This window comes from Cebus imitator, unplaced genomic scaffold, assembly GCF_001604975.1.
Source record: "Cebus imitator isolate Cc_AM_T3 unplaced genomic scaffold, Cebus_imitator-1.0 Scaffold6, whole genome shotgun sequence".
NCBI lineage: Eukaryota > Metazoa > Chordata > Mammalia > Primates > Cebidae > Cebus > Cebus imitator.
The window spans coordinates 4,764,984-4,789,734 of NW_016107321.1; the positions used below are offsets into that span (position 1 = coordinate 4,764,984).

At 43.7% G+C, this 24,751-nt stretch overlaps 1 protein-coding gene across 1 annotated transcript in view; it reads right to left on the minus strand.

The window, feature by feature from the left end:
- The window catches only part of IGF2R (insulin like growth factor 2 receptor), a 124,770-nt gene that overhangs the window by 74,223 nt on the left and 25,796 nt on the right, over positions 1 to 24,751 (minus strand). Inside the window, exons 3-5 of the mRNA XM_017538048.2 lie at positions 10,799 to 10,923; positions 9,133 to 9,231; positions 227 to 359 (exon numbers count right to left, since the gene is read on the minus strand). Of these exons, the coding sequence (XP_017393537.1) occupies positions 227 to 359; positions 9,133 to 9,231; positions 10,799 to 10,923 (357 nt within the window). The remainder of the gene's footprint in view (positions 1 to 226; positions 360 to 9,132; positions 9,232 to 10,798; positions 10,924 to 24,751) is intronic.

The window sequence follows — 24,751 nt, forward strand, 5'->3', positions numbered from 1 at the left end:
CCAACAGTCTGGATAGAATGTGCAGGGGTTGGGGAGGAGGCATGGAATCTATTAGGGGAGAAGAGGTGGGTTGTGCAAAGAGAACATCTTTTGGGGCAAAAGCTTTCTTAGAGGACCTCATCAGTAACATGGACGTGCAAACAGAAATAAAGGTAGAAGGGGAAAGATATTGAAGCCATATAAGAAATCCCTCACCATCACCCCTCAGCTCCACAAAGATTCATACCTATGTCTCTACAAACATTGATGAATAGAGAAGTGTCCGGATCAGAGTCATCCACCAAGTAGGCACCACTAAGCTTAATCAGAGGATTGAGATCATGCTTCTTCAACTCTGTATCAAATGCATAGCACGGCACCTAAAAGGGGGGAAGAGAAAAGCAAGTTTTCAATATACATCTTGGTCAATCAGAAAAGTTTATAGCCAATGTCGTACAATACTGCTCTCCATTCCTTAGGGACTATCATGCCATGGTGTCCCCTAATAACAAAAGTACCCAGGCCAAGGTCAATAAATGCCTTGGCTCCTCCGTGTTTTCAGTATCTCTTCTCACCTACATGAGGACTGCACTCTTCTCCCCTCACTTGCATCACCAGGTTTTCCCTCTCCACTGGATCATTTCCGTCAGCATGCCATGAGATTGACCACCTCACAAATGTCCTTCCGGGTCCCTACCTCCCCCCAGCTATCATCTCATGTCTCTGCAACTTAGAGCAAAAATCAAAAAACCCTTCAACTGTCCCTACACATCTCCTCCTCTTCCTACCTTCCCTTCCCTCTTGAACACAGTCACATCAGCTTGCTGTCTCCCACTCCTTCAAAACCCCGCTTACCAGGTCACCCACAACATCTCTGCTGACACATCCAGCACTCATGTCCTAGCCTTTCCCTTACATGGTCTCTCATGGCTTTGGATGCTACTGATCATTCCCCACCTCCTGAAACCCGTTCTTCCTGTGGCTTGCATCCACAGGCTCCTAGTTTTCTTCTGCCTCACTTCCTGCTCTTTCTCAGCCTCCTTGCCTTCCCTCTGACTGACTCTAAATGCAGAAGTGTACCACAGCTTACTGAGCAGCCCTCTTTCCTGCCTATGCTCAGTCCCTTGGTGACCTCATGCATGGTTATAAATGTCTGCCAGTGACTTCCAAATTCATATCTCTAGCCTTGACCTTTCCACAGAACTGTAGGCTTGCACAGCCAACAATAGCAGAAACTATGTTTATAAGCACAGACTCAAAGCAGAAAGCCTGGGGTTCAAACTCTGGCATGAACACTTAGCATGACCATGAATGAAGTTAACCTCTGTGGCTCAGTTTCCCTACATGTCATACTGGAATAATGACAGTTATTCCTTCATGGGGCTACTGTAAGGCCTGAGTGAGCTAATGCATATGAAGCTTGAGGTACAGCTCCTGGCTGGTTGGCGTAAGTGCTGTTTATTGCTCTTGTTTATCATCAGCACTTGGATATACAAAACCATCTCAAATTTAAGATATTTAAAATGAGCCTTTGATTTCTCCCCCAAAACCTACTGTTACCCCCGTGTTCCTCATCTCAGCAAATGGCACCATCATTCAACCAGTCAATTGGGCAAAACCTTAAGGTCCCCCTGCCCCACTGCCACCTTCTCTCACAGTCTACATCCAACCATCGGCAAGTCTCACCAGCTCTCCCTTCAGACTAAATCCTGGATCCACTCCCTTCTTACCACCTCCACCATTGCCACCCTGTCCAATGTACCATAATCTCTTGCCTGCAATAGTATCTTCACTGGCCCCCTAGTTCTAGCTTCAATGCCCTACTACCTTAGCCCATGTCTCCACAAGCACAGGACTGGCCCTTTAGAATTAAATCTCCCTGTACAAAGCAGCTTCCCATTACACTGAGAAGGAAATTCAAACTACTTCATGACACCGCCCTCACCGCCCTACACTCTCCTCACCCTATGCAGCCACACATACCTCTTGATGCAGTTCTGCCCCCCTGAAATTCAAAGTCCTCTCTACCTGAGATGTGCTTCCCCAGATATACACATGGCTTCTTTCCCTCACTTCATTGGGGTCTCTGATGAAGCACCACGCTTAGTGAGACCTTTTCTGAACCTTTACCTGAAACAGCACTCTCCACCTCCCTCTGTCTCCTGTGCTCAGCTGCACTTTTGTTTACAGTGCTGTGATATATGATACTAGGTACTGCTATCTGTTGACTTGTCAGTTTCCCCCCACTAGAATAGGGGCTCCTTGAGGACAAGGGTTTGTCACTGCAGGCCAAGGATGATGCCTGGAACATACAGCGAGCTCAGTAAATATTGGTTTCATAAACTGTGAAGATGAGTTCCTCCTCTGAGTATTTCAATCCCTTCTTACCCAGTTCTAATTTATGTGTCCAGTCTCTCATACCTATGACCTAACAGTCTTTTTATTTTAAAAACATCAAGAAAGCCCATTGTTAGAGTTGGTAAGACCCTGCACTTTAAGAGGGTGCCTCTTTCTTTGTTTTACATAGATTTAAGAGGAACAAGTGCAGTTGTATTACATGGATAGGACACAGTAGTGAAGTCTGTGCTTTTAGAGTAACCAACACCGGAATACTGTATATTGTACCCATTAGGGAATTTCTCATTTCTCATCTCTCACCACCCTCCCACCTTCTCACCTTTCTGAAGCTCCAATATTTATTATTCCAGTCACCATGTCCATGTGTATGTATTATTTAGCTCCCACTTATAAATGAGAATATGTGGTGCTTGACTAAGTTATTTCACTCAAGATAATGGCCTCAAGTTCCATCAATATTACTGCAAAACACAGGATTTCATTCTGTCTTATGGCTGAATGGTATTCCATGGTGTATGTATGTATGTATGTATGTATGTATGTATGTGTGTGTGTGTGTATGCATTCTTTACCTAGTCATCTATTGGTGGGCACTTAGGTTTATTTGTCCAGTCTACTGTTGAAGCTTTCAACTGTATTTTATAATTCCTATAATAAAATTTTCATTTCTAGAAATTCTGTTTAATTTTTAAAGAATATATCTTTGGTAAATTTCTCATTTCTGTCCTGGATTGATTTTCTGATTTCTTTGTATTGGTTTTCAACTTTCTCATCTTCTTAAAAATAAATATTTTGAATTCTTTAGGATTTCAATCATTTCACTTTGTTTAGGAACTATTTCTGGAGTATTAATATGATCCTTTGGGGGTGTTATAACACCCTGCTTTTTCATATTTCCAGAATTGTTACCCTGGTTCCTTCTCATCTAGAGAAACCGTCACTTTCTGGTTTCAAATTTACTTTTGCTAGGACTAGAGGGTTTTCCCCCGCCTTGAGAATCTGACTATAATGTATGTTGCCAAATAAATAATTTTATTTGGCTTTGCTTCTGGATGCTTTTAGCAGCAAAGACTCTGTATGAACTCCTTGGTTATAGATAGCCTTTGTGTGGTGACTTTCTCAAACAGTAGTAATAGACCAGGCTGCTAAGCAGGCTCAGGACCTCCTGAGTAGCCAGGGTATGGTGAGGGATGATGGTAACTGTGATCATGCAAAGCTTTCCTGCCATTGCACTGTGCAACTGTGTACACAGCTGTGTCAGCTCACGGGCTATGCAAGTTCACCTCTTGGCCAGGAAACGGTACTTGCAGGATTTATGCTTAGCCTTTGTTAACTGGGAGACTACTCCCATGTGCTAGAAAATGGGTGGGGCCATGGGACGCCTAAGCATTACAGTCCTGTGTTCTGCCACCAAGGCAGGTTAAGGAAGGAAAGCTGGGCGGAGCTGGGTCAGGCAAGCCCATCTTCAGGCTCTCTAACAGCTTACACATGCACTTTCCCCAACGGTGATCAGAGAGCCTCCAGGGCAACATTCTAGGGAGGCACAGAGGCACCTCTGTTGCACCAAAGAGCCCACATGGGAAGAAAAGGTGCAGTCTGAGCTCCATAGCTCAGCAGACAATAGCAGAACCCATCAAGTTCTAATGCCCTTAACTCGGTGAGTTTCTTACTTGTGCCCCATTACTGGCAGCAGGCCAAAAAAAAACAGCTGAGATCCAAGCAGTCTGTATTAGACTGTTCTTGCACTGCTGTAAATACCTGACACTGCGTAATTTATAAAGAAAAGAGGTTTAATTGGCTCACAGTTCTGCAGGTTGTACAAGAAGCATAGCTCAGCTTCTAGGGAGGCCTCAAGAAGCATTTACTCATGGCAGAAAGTGACGCGGGAGCAAGCATGTCACACGTCAAAGGCAGGAGCAAAGTGAGGTGCCACACACTTTGAAACAACCACATCTCAAGAGGATTCACTCACAATCATGAGGACAGCACCAAGGGGATGGTGCTAAACCATTCACGAAAGACTACCCCCATGATTTAATCACCTTCCACCAAGCCCCACCTCCAACATTAGGGATTAAAATTCAACATGAGATTTGGACAGGGAAAAAATCCAAACTATATCAGCAACTGTGCTCAGATGGTGAAACTGCCCCAGACTGCAAGACTCCCTGCCCTGGACAGAAACCATGGCTCTGAGGCCACATCTTTGCAGTACAGTTTCATGAAGTGGGGGTACCCAACTTCTACATCACAGCAAGAACCCAACCCCAAAGATGAACCCTCCCACAGTAAAAAAGGCCCTGGTCACCAAGTGAACCATGACTACGTGAAACATCCCTATAAGTCTTATTTCCAAAATAATACACTGGCATCATTTTAACTACCTCTTCCAAAAAATATTCTAAAATTTCATGTTCTCTGTGATCATTTTAAAGCAGTTTTCTTATTTTCCATGGATAAATTTCCTAAAATGTTATCTTTTAGACTGAAGTAATTCACAGATATGTCTATTTACAAAAGTTAACTGCTTAATATTTAGCTTTCAAATTTCTCTTAGAAACAGGCTATCAAATCTGCATGAATGCTCTAACCCACTAACCTTTTTCCCCAGTCCTGCTGTCAGAGATTCATGGAGAGCTAATAGAGTGAATCAAAGGACCTACACCTACTCACAAGCCTCAGGGGCACCATATCCTCAAAGCAAAGTCACCTGTGGCCTAAAATACTTCTCAGACACCTAAGTGTTTCTACTAATAATGGAGGAGGTTGGAACCTCTAGTGTTCAGAGGGTATCAGCACACGGAGCTTAAGCCTTCCACCACATTTACACAGAAAGGCAATGAAAATAAAAGAAAGTTATTGCCACAGACTACAATTGTGTTACAGTAAAAACCCACAAGTGCCCATTATCCTGCAAATCTAAAGCCTGTCATCCCCAGCAAGTTTATACAAAAACATTAACCCAAGAGGGGACTGAGTCAGTGGACTGCGCAGGATGCAAGAAAAGATGCAGTTCTCTAGCCGGCAAAATGAAAGCCTGTGATGGAAAGGAAGCAAGATGGCAAATGGCAAGAAGGGAAAATCAAAGAACTTTTCATTCTGAAAATAGCTCCATTTCACCAAGACACTTAGAGGATTCCAAGTTGGCAAGATCGGCAGGCACCCTGCTTGGGGCAGGTAGCAACTTCTGGCTATGTCCCTACTCCAGAAAGGAAGAGAAGACATGCCTCATACCGCACTCCACAGAATTGGAGTATGCATTGGAAAAACAGTCAAGGCTACTGGGGAACGTCCTCCCACTTCCTGTTACAGCAAACACAGCAAAGGAGACATTCATAAGAACAGGAATTTAACAGTCTGGGGAGCGAGGTTGTTTGCCAGCCGCAACACACCACACATTGAGTTAATGCTGTTTTTTATATAATAATCTTACTTTTATAACCCTGGTAAGACTACCAGCAGGCCAGTTCTGAATTTTGCCTGTTCCCAAGAGCACTATGGTAGGAGGTGTATTTACACAATGCTTTAGAGAAATAATTATCTTACAGGCCCCTACCAGAATCCGCTGAACAAACTATACCAATAAGTTTAAAAGTGCTATTGGAACTAACATAATTTTTGTCCATCAAAATCATTCTAAACGTGACAGAGCAAAACTAATAAATAAATGAGACATCAGTAAAAATTGTAGACATTGTAGAAAGCAAGACTACATTGACACTAAACCAAACTGAGATTTTTTTTTTTTCTTTAGGGAATGAGTGTTTTATAAGTACATAAACCTTCAATATGTTTTAAAGTTATCATACCATCACCTGTAAGGTATAATCAAATCGAACTGAAAACAGAAAAAAGGGCATATGCTTTATTAAGATTTGCTAACAGTGACAGCACTACATTTTTGGCAGTCATTATGCTTTTCAGTTCTTTCTATTTAATCAATCTATCCCTAAGGCAAAAAAAAAAAAAAAAAAAAAAAAAAAAACTGAGTGAGTGAATATGGATATGTCCTCCACACCATTAGTCTATGGGCTCTCTGAAAGCATTCCAAAACTTAACAAAATTCCTACTGCTTAGTTCACAATAGGCTCTCAATAAGTGAAAACTCAGTGAATAAAGCCCCAGCTGCCAACTACACCTGAAGAGATAAAAGCAAACAAATTACAAACATTTCTCATGCATCTTCCATCTGCTCCTAAGAGAAATTAAATGTCATCGTTTTGAGAAAACCACAGAATATACCTCCCCACTCCCACCCCAAAAACTATTTAGAACACAGATCAGCACATTTTTTTTTTAACAAAGGGCCACGTGGTATCTACATTTTGGGTTTTGTAGGTCACATAGGTCTCTGTGGCATATTCCTCTGTTTTGTAACAATCCTGTAAAAATGTGAAAATCATTCTTAGTCCTGGGGTTGTACAGAAAAGGGCCAGGGCAGGCTTTGACCCATGGGCTAAAGTTGGTGATTTCTGACCCATGGAAAACAAATTGCTATTCAATTATTTTGAAAGCAATTTTTTCCTAGGTGGTAGAAGACACAACTGTCAATTCAGCAACGCGAGGTAAGAGGTACACTCAGATAAAACAGAAAAAAAGAAAAGGGTATCGTGATCAGGCTGGAAAAGCAGAGCCCAGGAAAGTATCTGTGGGACTGAGAGGTCTGGGGTCTAACAGGAGAGCAGAGGGCACCGCTGTGGTCGCAGCCTGCAACCTCCCACAGGAAGCAAACTCAGATTTGGCCAAATGGGCACTTTAGGATGACTGTGTGTCCTCACCCAAATCTCGTGTCAAATTGTAATCCTCAACGTTGGAGGCAGGGCCTGAGGAGGTGACTGGATCATGGGGGCAGATACCACGTACCCCTCCTTGCTTGTTCTCATGATAGTGAGTTCTTGTGAGATGTGGCCATTTAAAAGTGGGTGACACCCCCCCTTCCCACTCACTCCCTTAGGCTCTGGCCATGTGAGGTGTTCAATACTCTTGCTTTCCAGCAGGACAGTAGGTTTCCTGAGGCCTCTCCAGAAGCAGATGCTGCCTTGCTTCCTGTACAACTTGCAGAACTGTGAGCAAATTAAACCTCTTTTCTTTATAAATTACCCAGTCTCAGGTGTTTCTTCATAGCAATGTGAGAATGAACACACAGTACTCCCACCCTCACTCCCACCCCTCAAACAGATGTCTGCTTTGAGATGCTTTTCCTACAGCTAACAATATATGTCATCTAACAGCTTTACCTAAGTTTTTAAATGAAAGTTGACATTTGACACTACTTTCTAAATAGCCTTAATTCTTACCACTTTAAACTTTTATTTTTCATTGACTGCTCCTCATGTCCTTTTCTGGGAGGCAATATTTTTCCACTTCCACTTCCATATGAAATTGTTTTTCCCTTTATAGATGACCATATTTGAAAAAATTGGTGATTATTCAAAATTGAATTTGAATTAATTTTTTAAAAATAAATATTTCTTTTTGCCTTATTAAACTGCATGGTATTAAGCTACCACTAAAAATTACTCATTATGAGCATTCATTAGTTCCTGAATCCTTATAATCTTTGAAAATTCTTAAAAACAGAATAGAGAAAATCGAGATAATCAATTAACTAAGATTGTTATCAAGGTGAGAAGAGGAAACTCCCTTTAGGATCTGGGGTGCTGGGCATGGAGAAGCAGCAGAAGGAACGGTCTGATATTCCCCAGGGCCAGGGAGAATCAAGTAGCAGGGCAACATCAGGGTGTCCGAGCTGGGGAAGAGGACATTTCATTATTCCACAAGAATGACCTGCCCGAGAGATCCATTAAACACCACTACAGTTAATAACAACATAATGTGTTCTTGCATATCACTAACAGAGTAGATTTTAAGTGTCTTCACAACACAAACACTGTAAATATGTGACATAATGCACATGTAATTAGCTCAAGGTAGCCATTCCACAATGTATACATATTTCAAAACATCATGGGGCACATAACAAATACATATAGGTGTGTGAATGTTTATATATATCTTGACCAAGGAATTCTGTGTTCAAATAACAAGAAGCAGACATAACAATAACAGAAATCTAGCAATCTAGTCTCTGAGGTGAGCTGGAAAAGAATTTAAGGGACAGCTGGCCTGGACTGACAGAAGTCAACCCAAGGCTGAGGAGAGGGACAGTGAGATTTAACAATACAAACAGGTAAAGAAGACTTATCAGAGCGGGTGCAACACAGGTGGAAAGCCAGGTGCAAAGGAAGACGAAGCAGTCAAGGTCAGAAACAGATCGCTCCTGCAGGTATAGTGAATACTCTAAGCCCAAGCCCAACCATGTCACTTAGTTTACTGAGCTGCACAGCACCAGAAACCAAGAACTAACTTGCCCTATATGGATGAGCCATTCTATTTCCAATCTGGACCAAAAATCACATCCTGTGATATTTTAAATGCCCTGTCCTAAAAATAAGAACCACTCAGAAAAGTTTTAAAAATTAAATCACATGGTTTATCTGCTCAAATGCAATTTGGAAGCTAAAAAAGATTTTTTTTTTTTTTTTTTAAATTTTTTATTTTTTTATTTATTTTTTATAAGACAGGGTTTCACCATGTTGGTCAGGCTGGTCTTGAACTCCAGACCTCAGGTGATCCGCCCGCCTTGGCCTCCAAAGTGCTTGGATTACAGGCGTGAGCCACCACGCCCAGCCGCTAAAAAAGATTTTCACCCCAAAAGGTTAGAATCAGTATTTGAAAGATAAAGGTCCCCAGAGTATACTTCATAAGCACGTAAGTTTGAAGTTCCCATGTTACCTCCTTATTTGCTTTAAATATGTCTTTCTTGCAGGCTGCAGTGGTCCTCCACTCAAAGTAGTGCACACATTCTGTTGCAGTTACAAATTCAGGAGTTCCCTATTAAAAAAAAAAAAAAAAAAAATTATAAGTTACCATACCACATATTGTAAAAATTCTTCTTTAAAATTAGAATGCAGTAATGGCTACTAAAATAAAGAAAGCAGCAGCAAGAAGGGTAGGGGATGCAACTGCTTTAATTAAATGGGGTCACTGAGAGGTTCCAAAATCTGAAAATTCTGAGACAAAAGCTTCATAAAATCATGCTGGGATTTTAATGTAACTGATCCAAAAGTGTTCTACCACGTCAGCTATGCAAGTATAGCGAGTGAGTTCATGGGAAGAAATCCTCAGTCATTCTCCTCTCCAACTCCAAATGTTCTCAAGCACATGCCAGCAAACCAAAGCCAGAAAACGTGACCTCATGCTCCCCGTGAAAAGGCTCCCATGAGGAGCCCAACCGCATCTGACCAAGTCAGTACACCCAGCAGACGCCCAGCCCCCAAGGCAGCCCCTCCTGTTAAACACAACCAGAGTGGACTAGAGGACATTAGAAAAGGACATTAGAGTAGGTTGACTAGACAAACCAGTCGACCACAGCATCGCAGGATGACACAGGCACAGCAGGCACTGGCCTCTGCACTCCCACATGCAAGTCTAAGGAGTTATCCTTCACAGTTCTATTTTTGGAATGGTGAACACAGAATTCACAAAGGAAATTAGTTAAAGTAGCAGCTATATAATATATTCTGAAATATAAATATTCTCATTTCATGCTGCTACAGATTCTTTTTTTTTTTAAAGTTTCAACATGCACAGCGATGCAATTCATAGGCTGATCCAAAATTAACAATATTAGTTTTATTTTCAAAGTTCTTCAGATAAGACACTGTAGACCTAAAGATGCAACAGTTATAGCCTCAAACTCTAAAATGATATTTTAAATCAATTTAGTAGCCACAGACTTTCACTCAACCTGATTTTCCTAAAGATTGGGTTCTTACTCTGATTCAAGAACATTCGTAGAATTTGTACACCAATTCCTTCTCCCAAGAGCTAAAACAATTATTTACTGCAATTTCCTTTACAAAACTAAAGATTAAAATCAACAAATTACATACAATTTAAGAATCATAATAATTTACACAATGATGTCCCCTTTAAACACCAAGTAATATCCAAAAAACTTGAGAACCCCATACCCACGGGCCAAGACTTCTCCTAAACAGATGTTGGTATCTCTAATTTAACACAAATGAGGAAAGAAAAATATGTTTTAAAAAGTTAAATACGATGCCCCAAAGCCTATCAAAATGAAAAGCTAGAAGAGGTTTTAGGAGAAAACAAATGCCTACAAAATAAACATTAAACAGTACTCTGCTTTCTAACACACTAATCACTTTGAATTGCAGTTTTACGAAAGATGTGCTCTGTGTTTTACTTAAAAGCTGTAACAAGTTAAGACTTTGTTTACTTGGTTCTTGATGGTGACGGTGATTTGGTAGCGTTTTTCTTATTTGTGTTTCTAAGTTTGCTCACTGATTCTTCCTGGAATACCTCTACAGCCAGAGCGCCAAGAAGCAGACTTTNTTTTTAAGAGATACATAAAGCGGCTTTGTGGACTCACCAGGGTTTTCCCACACAGGAAGGCGATGCTGCTCTGGACTCTGTGATTTGTGCCTTGCTGGTCACAGCTCACTGTTGTGTTGAATTCCAGAAGAGATCTGGTTGCACTTCTCAGAGGATAATCACCTATTTGGAGAGAAAACAAAGTGAACAGGCTATAAAACATACATAACCAAAAAGCAATTTCCAAGGAAAAGCAAATTAGAAGTGTCATTATAATGTATGCGATAGTTTATAAATTTATAAAACTGTCCTTTCCCAGGATTTTCCATCTCAGGAGTGGCATCCCCATTACATTGAGTGCCATCTTTCCCTTGTCTGCTGCATTCTATACATCAGAAAGGTCCACAGCTGTGCACCCATCTCACATCTGTCCACATTTCTCCACCTCTACTCCCACTAAAACCACTACCTGCACTCCAGCACTGGCCACCTAACTCATCCCCGTCTCCACGCTAGTCTCATCCCTCACCAGCCCCATTTCCTCATCCATCTTGTACCAGCGTGATCTTCAAAAATACAAATCAGAATATATAACTCAGACAAATTTCAGTATTGAAATTTGTCAATACTTCCCGTCACATATGCTATGAAATCAACATTCTCTAGAAAGGCCCACAAGTAGAGTAACCGCATCTCTGTTTCTCTGGGGCATTACTATAACAGTCCAGAATAAAAAGTCTATATAAAAATCAACATGATAGGGGTTGGCATAAGAATAAACTGATCAAAAGACTAGAATAGAGACCAATCAACTAGAAGAGAGGGCACAGAGACACAAGTATGAATTAAACTTTGATTACGGCAGAAGTAATGGATTAGGGAAAAGAGGAGGCTGTTCAATAAACAGAACTGGAAACAGAAACAGAACTAGAAACAAAATGCTTATCCATATGGAAAAACATAAAATTTGATCCCTAACCTAGTACTAGGTACAAAAATCAACTCTAAATGCAAGCTTGTCCAACCCACGGCCCTGGGCCACGTACAACCCAGAATGGCTTTGAATGCAGCCCAACACAAATTGTAAACTTTCTTAAAGCATTGTGTGTGGGAGGGGAAGTGGGGGGAGAGAGAAAGAGAGAGAGAGAGAGAACGAAGATAGGCTCATTAGGTATCATTAGCGTCAGTGTATTTTATGTGTGGCCAAAGACAGTATTCTTCTTCCAGTGTGGCCCAGGAAAGCCAAAAGATTAGACACCTCTGCCTAAATGGATTAAAGATGTAAACATCAAAATCCAAACTTCAAATTACGGTAGAAATATTAACATAGAAAATATTTATTAAGACTAAAAAGATTAATAAGGTTAACCTATTCAATTTGAGAGTTTACGCTCAACAACAAATAGCTTCAAGAAAATGGAGGAAGTTATAAACTGGGAAAAACACATAACTGGCAAAGAACCATCATCAAGAATCTCTACATACATTCACATGCAAACAAATAAGAATTTTTTATATATAATTCCAGGAAATAAAGGACGATAAATTACCTCTGACTGAGAAAGCACACACCACACTAGAAAACAGAGAGAATGAAAAACCCACACCTAGCCACATAATGGTGGATTTTAATATCCAATGAAAAGAAAAAATTCTAATCTAGGTCACATGTAATAGATAACCCAATATAAAATGAACAAAACATGATCAAGTAAACTGAAGAAAAATGTACATCAATAAATATGTTAACAGATGTTCAATGTTATTGGTGATCAAGGAATTTCAAATCAAGACCAAAATGGTATATCATTTACCATCATCCCTCTGGCAAAAAATTGAATACCAAGTGTCAGAGGTGAGATGGGTCAGAGCTGTCCTGTGTTGCTAGTGAAATGTTAACTGGTTCAACAACTATTTAAGTCAGCAGGACATTATGCCCTAAAATTGAATACTTGTGTGCCCTGTGACCTAGTTATTCTACTCAGGTCTACACACAAGAGAAAACTATGCACACATGAAATATGCACTGCAGAAAACGCGAAAAAATATCTCATGCTCTTCATAAGTGCAAAAACCTGGAAATAACCAAAGGCTCATCAACAGAAGAGTGGATCAATTAACTTTGGCAGATCCACACAATAAACTATCACAGCAGTCAGAAGGAATAAACTACAATGAAGAACAACAATATGGTTGATTTTTAGTAATACTGCTGCACTTGGGTCCCAAAAAGCTATACAAAGGAAGATATACACTTTAATAAAGCTAGCTGCATACGTCCAAATTTATTTTGGAAATTAGAGTTAAAAAAATTAATACAAAATGTGGGCTGATTACTTCTAGTGGAAAGTGAAAGAGAGAAGAGTAAAACAGTCAGATAGTGGTTACCGCCAAGGTTCTAGATTTTTGCTGAAAACAGGGCTCACTACATTATACAAAACAACTAAATTTTTAAAAGGAAAAAGGTTAGTCCATGGATTAACACATGGATCACTGCATGCGTCATGAGCTCGGTACAAAAGCTGATCCAATCCCATATACACCTGAAGTCTTGGGACAGGGGCAGAAGGAGGGCAGGCGTGGACCAGAAGTCAGGGCTGTTCCACAGCACCAGGCTGACGGCCCGGTGGTTTGTCTGCCTACGTGCAAAGGTCGGCCAGGATCATCCTTCGCAATCTGCAACGCCCAGAGTCTTTTCTAAAACCTTTCCGCCTCGGACTTAAACTCGGCTCAGCCAAAAGGACACAGAAGCCCTGCAGAGGCGCTAGGACCAAGGACAGTGCCCCCATGGGCAGCGCCCAGTGGGCAGTTCCCGCGCGCCTGGACAGCTCCCGCGCGCCTGGACAGCTCCCGCGCGCCTGGACAGCTCCCGCGGGCCTGGACAGCTCCCGCGCGCCTGGACAGCTCCCGCGGGCCTGGACAGCTCCCGCGCGCCTGGACAGCTCCCATGCCTGGACAACTCCCCGAGTCCCGCCCGCAGTAGGCGTGTCTGGGAGGCGTTGAGCAGGGGCAGGGCGGGGCAGGCTCAGCGGCCTCTGAGGTGCCCGCCTGGGGAGATGCGCAGCTGAAGGTGCGCGAGGGCTGGGGACGCAGAAGGCATGCAGGGGGCGGGGTGCAGCAGGCGCGTGGGGCATGCAGGGTGCAGGGAGGCACTTGGGGCGCGAAGGGAGCCGGGTGGTGTGGGGGAAAGCAGGGAGGCACAGGGGTGGGGAAGCGTGCGGAGCGGAGGGGCGTGACGAGAAAAGCGGTGGGGCGCGGGAGGCTCGGTAGGCGCGGAGCCCAGTAGGCGCGGAGCGCCAGTAGGCGCAGAGGCGCGAGAAGGCACGGGGGCCGAGGAGGCTAGAAGGGCGCAAGGACACGCATAGGACCGGGTAGACTCGAGAGGCCCAAGAGGCGTGAGGGGAGGGGGCAGGAGACGCTGTGGGGGACGGCAGGAGCATGGGGCGCCACCCAGGAGGCACGACAAGCCCAGGAGGCGGGGAGGCCTGCAGAGTGGGGGGAATGGGGAGGGGAATAGGTTCGGGTGGGGGATGGGGCAGCCGCAGCAGCCAGAGGGATGCGGCATCTCCTGGCAGCTTCACAGGCCAAGTACCAAACCTCGTGTCCTGGTCGCATACAGGGTGACCGCTCTGTGCCAAGAGCTCCTGCGGGTCCCTCATAATGTACGGAGCACATCCTGAAAAGGACGCAGAAAAGGCCCTGGAGGCGGGAAGAGGGACCCAGCCGCACAGCCACGCGGGTAGCCACTGCAGCCCTTGCTGGCAGATCCCAGGCAGGGCGCGCACCCAGCCCTCTGAGGATTCCTCGCAGCCCAGCGGCCAAGAGCAGACACCGGCGAGAGGCTACAGAGAACCGCGGCCTCGCAGAGAAGGGCAGGGCAGGGACCGGCCCCCAGCCGGCTTCCAAGGCCTGTGCCCAACAGGCCAAGCCTCAGCCTCCCAGCACTGCTGACCCCAGGCTCCAAGCCCGCGGGGCTGCCCGCCAGAAGAACCGCTAAGACTCGCTGGCAGAGCCCGTGTAGAACCACATTAGACCAAGCTGGATCCTCCTGCGTGTACAAAGATGTTCGCTGTCTTTCGGCAGCCATGGCTCCCAGTTTGAGGTCACGTCACCCGAGCCTGCCAGACCAACCAAGCTTGCAACAGGGCGGAACCTAAGCGCTCGAACCAGACTGAGGAGTGGGACTGAATTAAGAAGCGCACACGGGCCGGGCGTAGTGGCTCACGCCTGTAATCCAAGCACTTTGGAGGCCAAGACAGGCGGATCAGCTGAGGTAGGGAGTTCAAGACCAGCCTGACCAACATGGTGAAACCCCGTCTTAGAAAAAAAAAAAAAAGAAACACACACGAAGGGGCAGGATCCACGATCCAATCAGATAGAGCCCTGGTGTCCAACTCATTGCAAGATCCAATCAGATCGCACTTATTACCCTACACTTACAAAACCTGAGCCAGCCCCCAGCTTAGTTAGGGAGACAGGTTTGAACATTCCTCCTGTCTCCTCGTGGTCCACTCTCCAGCAAACCCCCTGCGCTTCGATGTTTGGCCTTCCCTGGTGCACAGGTAGACGAGTCCAGTTTGATTTGGTGACACTCTAGGCCATGCTCGTGGGGCCCGCCAGGACACACTTACCAGGCCCTCCAAACCATGCTCACAGGAACCGCCAGGCTATACACGCGGGCCTCCACACCACACTGGCCGCACCCCCGGGGCCGCAGCTTCAGGTTCTCCAGAACCCCCGCAGGGACCTCGGTGCCAGCCAGGCCACACCGCCCAGCATTCCAAGCCACACTCACTAGACCCTACCAGACCACCAGGCCCATCTCCAAAAGCTCCAGAGAGGCTTGCCAGGGCCTTCCACACCTTGCTGGCCAGGCTGCACCTTGGAGCCCTCCAGGCCACGCTCTCACCTGCACCACCATGCCTGGCTGCACGGCCCACAGATGCAGCTGCGTCAGACCCCCAAGTCGAACCTCCAAGCCCCACAGTGACTCACCCTCCTTGAAGCTACAAAGCCTGGTGATCTGACTTCACAGGCAGCCTGCCTGCCACGGCAATTAGAACCTATGAGGCAGACAGAGAACCCTTCCTGTGCTACTTCCTGATGGGCTCAAGCAAGTTTCTCCTCTCTCCCCTGCACCACCCACTTATCCTTTCCTTCAACATACACTATTCACGCTATTTTGCCAAACTGGAAAAAAAAAAAAAATCCAATTATTTTTACCTCCAGCTATCTGCTTCTCGATATGGACGCTCTCTTAAAAAGAGATTTATTTTCCTGCTACCACCAACACACTTCTTGGCTACCCCTCTTGTCCCCTGAACTGGCTGTTCCCCCACAGAGACACACAGCTCACTCCGTCAACTCTAGGTCTTTACTTACATGTTACATTCTCAGTGACACTTATCCTATTTAATGTCCTTGCCCACACACCCATGAGCCCCAGTACTACTCCTGACTACCTTTTCTTTCCTTTTCCATAGCAGTCATCACAGTTTAACATACTACTTAGCTTATTTTCTTCATCTGTCTCCCACCCTACTAAAATGTAAGCTCCATGAAAAAAGAGATTCTTAACTGTTGTAGCAACTGATTCAAGTCCAGTACCTAAACCAGTACCTACATATGTCTGGTAGTTGAATATTTATTATAAACATTAACTGTTGGCTATGTTTTAATATAATGTATACATATAATCTTAGATATGATTTAACCAAGTAAATAAGAAAATACACTATAAATTATTGAACCATACCCATACAGTAGATTGTTCCAGCATATTTGCCACAATAAACAATGCTACAAAAAACCTTTTGTACAAACATCTACATATAGTACTATTTCTTCTATTGGTTTGAGTCATAAAAGACTATGTGAATATATGTTTTAAAATGTAACAGATATTGCCAGAATATCAGGAGAGACCATAAATCAGATAAAAACACAAGTTACATCCAAAACTCAACCAGGTATCATCTTAAATATCCAACAGAATTCTAGGTTTTAAGAAAATAAAAGAAGAAAAGAATTAAGAGGAAAAGACATTTTCACATCCTATCAGTCAAAGAGATGAAAAATACAATCCAATGATCAATCCAGATGCCTACTGTAGATTTCTGTGAGTTATTACAAGAATCAGACACTATAAAATCAATGGAAGTCAGGGGCCAGGTTATTTAGAGTAAATGAATCACCTGGAACAGCAACTACATTGGGACTCACTGTGATCTACCTGGTCACTAACAAAAAGCCAAACAGAATTCCAGGCTCTGGTGGTAACCTTAATGAACACTGTTCCCTAGTGAGTGTATTATCTCAAGTTAAACCGGCTGGTAACAGGCTTCCTGAAGTGGATATAGAGCTTTAAACCTCAGAAGATTAATTAAATTAAAATCATCATATTAATATTTGGTGTGTTAGAATGTGAACGTATTTGGTATTTTTACTGCAATGCTTAATATAAACTTCAAAGTTTATAACTCAGCAATTGATTTAGAACATCTAAGAGAATTTTAGATTTATCGTAACTAATAAATATATGATTAAATATATAATAATACTGATAAATTTCTAAGCATTATTGTTACACTGAAATTCTAACTATTAAACCAGACATCTGAGGTACTTAAAAAGGAAATCAAATACAGTTGACCCTTGAACTACACAGGTCTGAAGGTCACAGGTCCACTTGCACACAGATTTTCTTTCACCTCTGTAACCCCAGAACAACAAAACCAGTCCCTTCTCTTCCTCCTACTCACCCTACGCAATGTGAAGACGATGAGGCTGAAGACCTTTATATGATGATCCACTTCCACTTAATGAATAAAAAACATATTTTCTCTTCGTTATGATTTTTTTTTTTCCTGAGACAGGGTCTCTTACCTAGGTGGGGGAGTACAGTGGCCAGATCACAGCTCACTGCAGCCTCAACCTCCTGGGCTCAAGTGATCCTCCTGCCTCAACCTCCCAAGTAGCTGGGACTACAGGCGTGCACCACTATGCTTGGCTAATTTTTTTTATTTTTTGCAGAGACAGAGTTCCACTATGTTGTCCAAGCTGGTCTCAAACTTCTGGGCTCAGGCGATCCTCCCACCTCAGCCTCCCAAAGTGCTGTGATTACAGGTGTGAGCCACCACGCCTGGCCTCATTTTCTTATTATTTTCTTTCCTTTAGCTTACTTTATTGTAAGAATACAGTATATAATACATATAACATGAAAAATATGTATTAATCGACTATTTATGTTACCAGTAAAAGCTTCCCATTGCTTCCCATCAACAGTAGGCTATTAGCAGTTAAGGTTAAAAGGAGTCGAAAGGCACCGGGCGCGGTGGCTCAAGCCTGTAATCCCAGCACTTTGGGAGGCCGAGGTGGGTGGATCACGAGGTCAAGAGATCGAGACCATCCTGGTCAACATGGTGAAACCCCGTCTCTACTAAAAAAATACAAAAAATTAGCTGGGCATGGTGGCACGTGCCTGTAATCCCAGCTACTCAGGAGGCTGAGGCAGGAGAATTGCCTGAACCCAGGAGGCGGAGGTTGCGGTGAGCCGAGATCGCACCATTGCACTCCAGCCTGGGTAACATGAGTGAAACTCCATCTCAAAAAAAAAAAAAAAAAAGGAGTCGAAAGTTAAACATGGATTTGCAGCCATGCAGCGGGGTTGGTCCCCCCTAACTCTAGTGTTGTTCAAGGATCAAATATACATACATATATATATGTATATATAAAATGTATAAACCACTTTAAAATGTGAAGATAATTAGGTTGCAAATGGGACCAAATATTGTTCACAGGCCCTATAAAAATGATGGCTAACATCTGCTACGATTCATATATGCAATAATATCATTTGCCTAAGGAAAAACTAATAAATGATTTTTTTTTATTTCTTCTGGGCTCCTTGGATGTGTGGATAATTTATGGTTCTTTAATTAAAAACAATGTAATATTGTTTAAACCAACACTAAGGTCTTAATATTTGTTTCTTACTATAAAAAATTTTAGGGCAGAAGTCCCCAACCTTTTTGGCACCAGGGACTGGTTTCATGAAAGACAATTTTTCCATGGACTTGGACGGAGGGGTGGGAAGGGATGGTTTACTGTATCCTTTATTTATATTATTATGACATTGTAATATATACTGAAATAATTATACAACTCACTATAGTGTAGAATCAGTGGAAGCCCTGAGCTTAGTTTCCTGCAACTAGATGGTCCCCCAGGAGACAGTAACAGATCATCAGGCATTAGATTCTCATAAGGGGCCACAACCTAGATCCCTCACATGTGCAGTTCACAATAGGGTTCACACTCCTTTGAGAATCTGATGCTGCCACTGATCTAACAGGACACAGAGCTCAGGCGGTAGTGCAAACAATGGGGAGAAGCTTTAAATACAGATGAAGCTTCACTCTCTCACCCGCCCACCAGTCACCTGCTGCTATGCGGCCCAGTTCCTGACAGGCTACAGACCAGTACCAGTCTGTGGTCCAGGGGCTGAGGACCCCTGCTTTAGGGCCCTTTAAAACTCACACCAACTATTATCTCCCCAAAAGGGTTGAGAAACAACCATCTTCCTACAGCAACATGTAAATAAATGTGCCCATTTCTAGGCTCCTTGCCAGCACTCTAAGATTCAATCATTTAAATTTCTACCAACTTAATCGAAGAAAAATGGGATCTCCTAACTGTTCTAATTTGCATTTATACCTGGTGATGCGGCTCGGCTCTGTATCACCACCCAAATCTCATGTTGAATTGTGATCCTGAGTGTTGGAGGTGGGGCCTGGTGGGAGGTTATTTGATCATGGCGCTGGTTTCTAATAGTTCAGCACCATCCCCAAGTGCTGCCTCATCAGAGTTCTCATGAGATGTGCTTGTTTAAAAGTGTATAGCATCACACCACCCCGCTCCTGTTGCCATGTGAAGAAGCTGCCTGTTTCCCCTTCACCTGCTGCCATGATTTTAAGTTTCCTGAGGCCTCCCCAGCCATGCTTCCTATACAGCCTTTGGAACTGTGAATCCAATCTCTCTTCTTCATAAATTCCCAAGTACCAGGTAGTTCTTTATAGCAATATGAGAAAGGACTAAGACACCTGACTTACTATTGAAGTTATATTGACCATCTAGATTTCTTCTTTTGTGAACTGCCTGTTCTTTGACTTTGCCATTTTTCTCCTAGGTTGTCTTTCTTATCAATTTCTAAGAAAAGCTCTCACCCTAATAGTACATTGGCACACATGCTGGAAATATTTTCCCAGTCTAGCATATGTCTTTTGTCTTTAGAACAAATCTTAGTCATTAAAAGATATGTAGTAAGAAATGCTCCTCTTCTGTATGGCTTCCAGGTTTCCTTAAGGAAGGCTCTTCCAGATTATATCTCTGTTACTAATTGTTTTTTTCAATGTTCTATTGTCTTTTTACTTTCAAATCTTAACTGAGCTGTAATTTCTGTATGTGATCTAGGATTGAACTTTGTTTCATAAGAGACAACAGCTACTTACACCCAATTTTTGGTTGTAAGTTCCCTTAAGTTATCTTAAGTTCCCATCTATATTTACATCTATTACTATACTAGCTCTTCTGTTCCTCTGATCTGCTGGGAGCTCCAGTTCTCGTGGTTGTTTTGAAGGTTCACATTTTTTCCTTTCTGGCAAGATCAAAAGTAGTTCATTTTTCAGATATCCTCTCAGAGCCACATATTCACATCTCCTATCCTGGTCTCCATTTCAGCTCCAATCTGTCTGATGTGACCCCATGACTCACATTAACAACACAGCCCTGAGTGAGTACACAGGCTCTGGAGCTGGCCTGTCTGCATTCAAATCCATAACCACACCACCTCCGGCAAGATGCTCGTTGTGGAAGCTGAAGTAACTCCATTCTGGAGGCCAATCAGCCCTGCTGACTTCTGATTAACCCCAGTTCCAGGAAGGCCCTCAAGATTTTCAGTCTATCTACTGTTCCTTGTATAAGAGAAGGTACTTATCATGAATCCTCCCCTTAGGTCAAAAAACTGACTTCATTTGTCCTACACGTCCCTTCTACACCACCCCTTCCCTATGCTATAAGAGCCCTTGGTCTAGGGTGAGGTAATGATGCAGGGATCCATCTCATCTCATGACTTCTTGAAATGGGGCTTCTATTCATAAGTCCCTAGAAAATGTTTCTTTCTGAGAAGCTGGGTGTCAGTCTCTTTTTTTGGCCTCTTAACGTTCTCAGACTTCAGGGGCAGATTTGCATAGACCTGCCCATTGCAGAACAGAGACCCATTTTGCGCTTCAGTTTCTTCATTTATAAAATGAGGGAAATGAAATCACCTACTTTAAAGGATTGCCCAATGAATTAAATGAGATAGTTTACTTTAAAACATTAGGCTTAGCACATGAATGCGCAACAAATTTAGGTATTTTTATTGTATATGCAAATTAGATTTGATTCAGGATTATCCCTATGCTACTGTCAATGTCACCATCATTCACTCATACAATTTGCTCTCTCCAGCTGAAGAAATGGAGCCATTACTGATAGTCCTGAAAGTATTTATGATGACCCCCTCTGGAAGTTTCAAGCTCTGGGAAAGGCATCTATCATGTGTATCTGGGGGGAAAAAATGAGATTGGAAACTGCTGGTTTATAATAATATCATCATCAACTTAGCCTGTAAGTTAGTTTTTAGTCATCTAGTTATCTTTGGTATCTCCCCTGTAAACATCCTTTCCTATTCCATGGGGCCAGCTTCCCCAAACACCTTCCATCACATCACCTCCCCCATTACCATCACCAAAGGTCTGTAATGGATACACTCCCTACCAGAATATACCAACTCTCCTCCTCCCTGGCTTTCAAAGCCCACAGAACTTGGTCAACCTCAAACTTTGTCCAGTGAGGCCAAGCTCACAAATTATCCTTCAAGTAACTTGACTCCATCTGGCATCAGTCTACGTGGTATTATACTATACTATATTACCAGAAACTTAAGACACATTTTCGTTGGCCAAATATATTAAAGTATTACAATAAAATCAAGAAGAAAGCTACTTTTCCTTCTTTCTGAACATCTACGTAACACTGGCCAACAACAGGCTTACTTGTCCTTTCTCTATGAGTTCTCAGAAGAGCATCACGAGGAAACTGGCCATCTCACCTGTCAGTTTCCTATGCATATCACCAAAGGATAACATTTGTCAGACCCACAAATTCACAACAACCCGGTGCTTTCTCAGATCTCAATCCTAGGCCTCAAATCCCTCTCACCAGGTTTTTCGGTCTGGACCATCTCTTTGTAGAAAGAGACGGAAATCAAACAGGAAGTGGGCCTCAACCAGCAGACACTGCACTGCCTTATCTTCTTACTCTAAACACTGCTTTCCACAAACCTCTTTTAGCTGTGTTGAAGAATTTCCAATGCAAAATGACAACTGGGGGTTTCTTTTGTTTTGAGACAGCTGAACAGGGTTGTCTGAGGCCAGTTCTCAAAAAGAAGAACCTGAGTTACAGGTGAGCAACCATCGTTGGAATGGGGTATCAAGTGGAGAGCACTGGAGCCGAGCAGAGAACCCCTGGAATGATGCCAGGGCAAAAAAAAAAAAAAAAAAAAAAAAAGAAGGAAACAAGAAGCTGGCAGAGAACAGCTAGGAGCCCTGAGAGACCCGGTATTACTTGAAAGGAATGGCGGGAATGCTGCTACCACCCCTTGCCCCTGTGGCCAACTGCTGGCACACAAACTGTGGGAGAGCTTTTCTGTCCTCACAAACCCAAACACTGGGTGGAGGCAGCAATTTGGGGACTTCCTGAGGGCATTACATCAGACTACCATTTGTGCCAGGTTGCTCACCTTCCCATGGACCTGGGTGGCAGCAGGCATCATACTAAGAGCACAGCCCTTGGAGGACTGCCTGGGGAAGCTCAGCACTGATGTCTCCATATCGCCAGAGCCCCTGCAGACCTTCCTTGACACCTGCTGGGACTGCAGCCACCACACAGGGCTGGCTGGACCCAGCGGAGCTGCAGAGTTCCCAGAGGCCTACCCTCAGGGAGTGCTGCTCCTAAGGGAAGAAAGAGTGCAGCACATCAAGGGGACAGCCCTTGGGACAAAGGAGACCAGAGCATGCACTTTCCTGTGCCCAAAAGCATGGCTTGTGGGCTGAGAGTGACGGTGCCACCTCCAGCAGAGAGAGGGGTGCTGTACTCAGCTCTGCAAGGGAGGCGTATGGTTCCACCCCAGGACCCAGGTGGTCTCAATGCTTGGGCACCGATGTGGAGGGTGGGACTACTCCTCCCCCACCCTCCACCCACTGCTGTGGGCACAGTCGTGGCTACTTCCACAGGTTGGCACATGCACACCAGACAGTGGCCATTCTGGGTTTATTAGGGGCAGCTGCATTTCCACTGGCAGTGTGCCCACTGGGCCCAGACTTACATGAAAGGTGGGACCCCACCCTCTCTACACGAAGCCACAGCATTCCTGTGGCAAAGAGCAGGAAAGCTGCAAATCTGTGTGCTTTGGGTGGAAGGAGGAGGCTCCCTGAAGAAGACATGTTGGTGGTAAGCCATGGGACAGGTGTCTCTCGTGGCACTCACTACACTGCAGCCTGAGACAGACAGCAATATTCTCGTGTTCTGAATGTCCCTGGCACCAGGACAGGGGTTGTGACAAAGAGGCAGATTGTGCTCCCACCTGCCCAGGCCATGGAGCTGGGACAGCCCCCACGCCTCCCCATGGACAGCTTGGCACCTTCTACAGGCCTCCCCCTGTACCCCCGTTAGGGCTGCTTGGGCCAATGGAGTATCCAGGAGCAGAACTGGCAGCTCAATTCTGTCCAGCTTAGTCCCCCACTCAGGGGCTGAGCAGGGAGCTCGGGCCACTGTGCATTCCACAGACCACTCTACTGCCTGAAAGCAACAGAGCTTCACCCACAAACAAAGGTCACGCATAGATCCATCGGATTCCACTGCAGCTGGCTTTTACCCATAAATACCACCTGCTGTCCTGCACAACCCGACATAAATTCTGCTGCCACAAGTGCAATCAGCAGAGAACAAGATGAACTTCCTGAGAAGTCCTCCTTCCAGGCCCAGCGGGAGACAGTGAGGAGCCTGCCCACACACCCAGCACATCACTACTGTTACAAGCATTTGAGAAAGCTATCACAAACAGGCCATCTGTAACCAAGAAACTCAGAGTCTTTGCCACTGAAAGCACCCAGAACTGAAGACAAACAACCATATACAACATAGATTATATTCACATTCTCAAAGGAAAAAAAATTCTGCCAAGCTAAAGTAAATTCAAGAATACAGAAGAGATAGCTTATTCAGATGGGAAGGAAACAGAGTAACAATGCTAGAAGTATTTTTTAAAAAGAAAAAGAAAGCACTGCAACATCCCCAAAGGCTCACACTAACTCTCTAGCAGCAGACTCTAACCAAAATGAAATCCTTGAAATATCAGATAAGGAATTCAAAATACTGATTTTAAATAATCTCGACAAGATCTAAGAGAAAGTGGAAAACCCAACACAACGAAATCAGAACAACACAGGATCTAAATTAAAATTTTACTAGAGATAGTTATTTTTTAGAAAACCAGACAGAGCTTCTAGAAATGAAAAATTCATTGCGAAAATTACAAAATACAGCTGAATGCTTTAACAGCAGATTAGACAAGCAGAAAAGAGAATCTAAGAGCTTAAAGACAGGTTTGAATTAACCCAGTCAGACAAAAGGTATGAAACTCACAGATCTTATAAAACAATTACACAATTGGCACTAAAAAGCAACCAGTTAACAACACTATTCCAGGAATAAAATCTCACATATCAATATTAACTTTGAACATAGACAGATTAAATCCTTTACATAAAACTACAGATTGATGAACTGTAGATTTTTTTAAGGAAACGATACAACCGCCGGGCGCGGTGGCTCAAGCCTGTAATCCCAGCACTTTGGGAGGCCGAGGCGGGTGGATCACGAGGTCAAGAGATCGAGACCATCCTGGTCA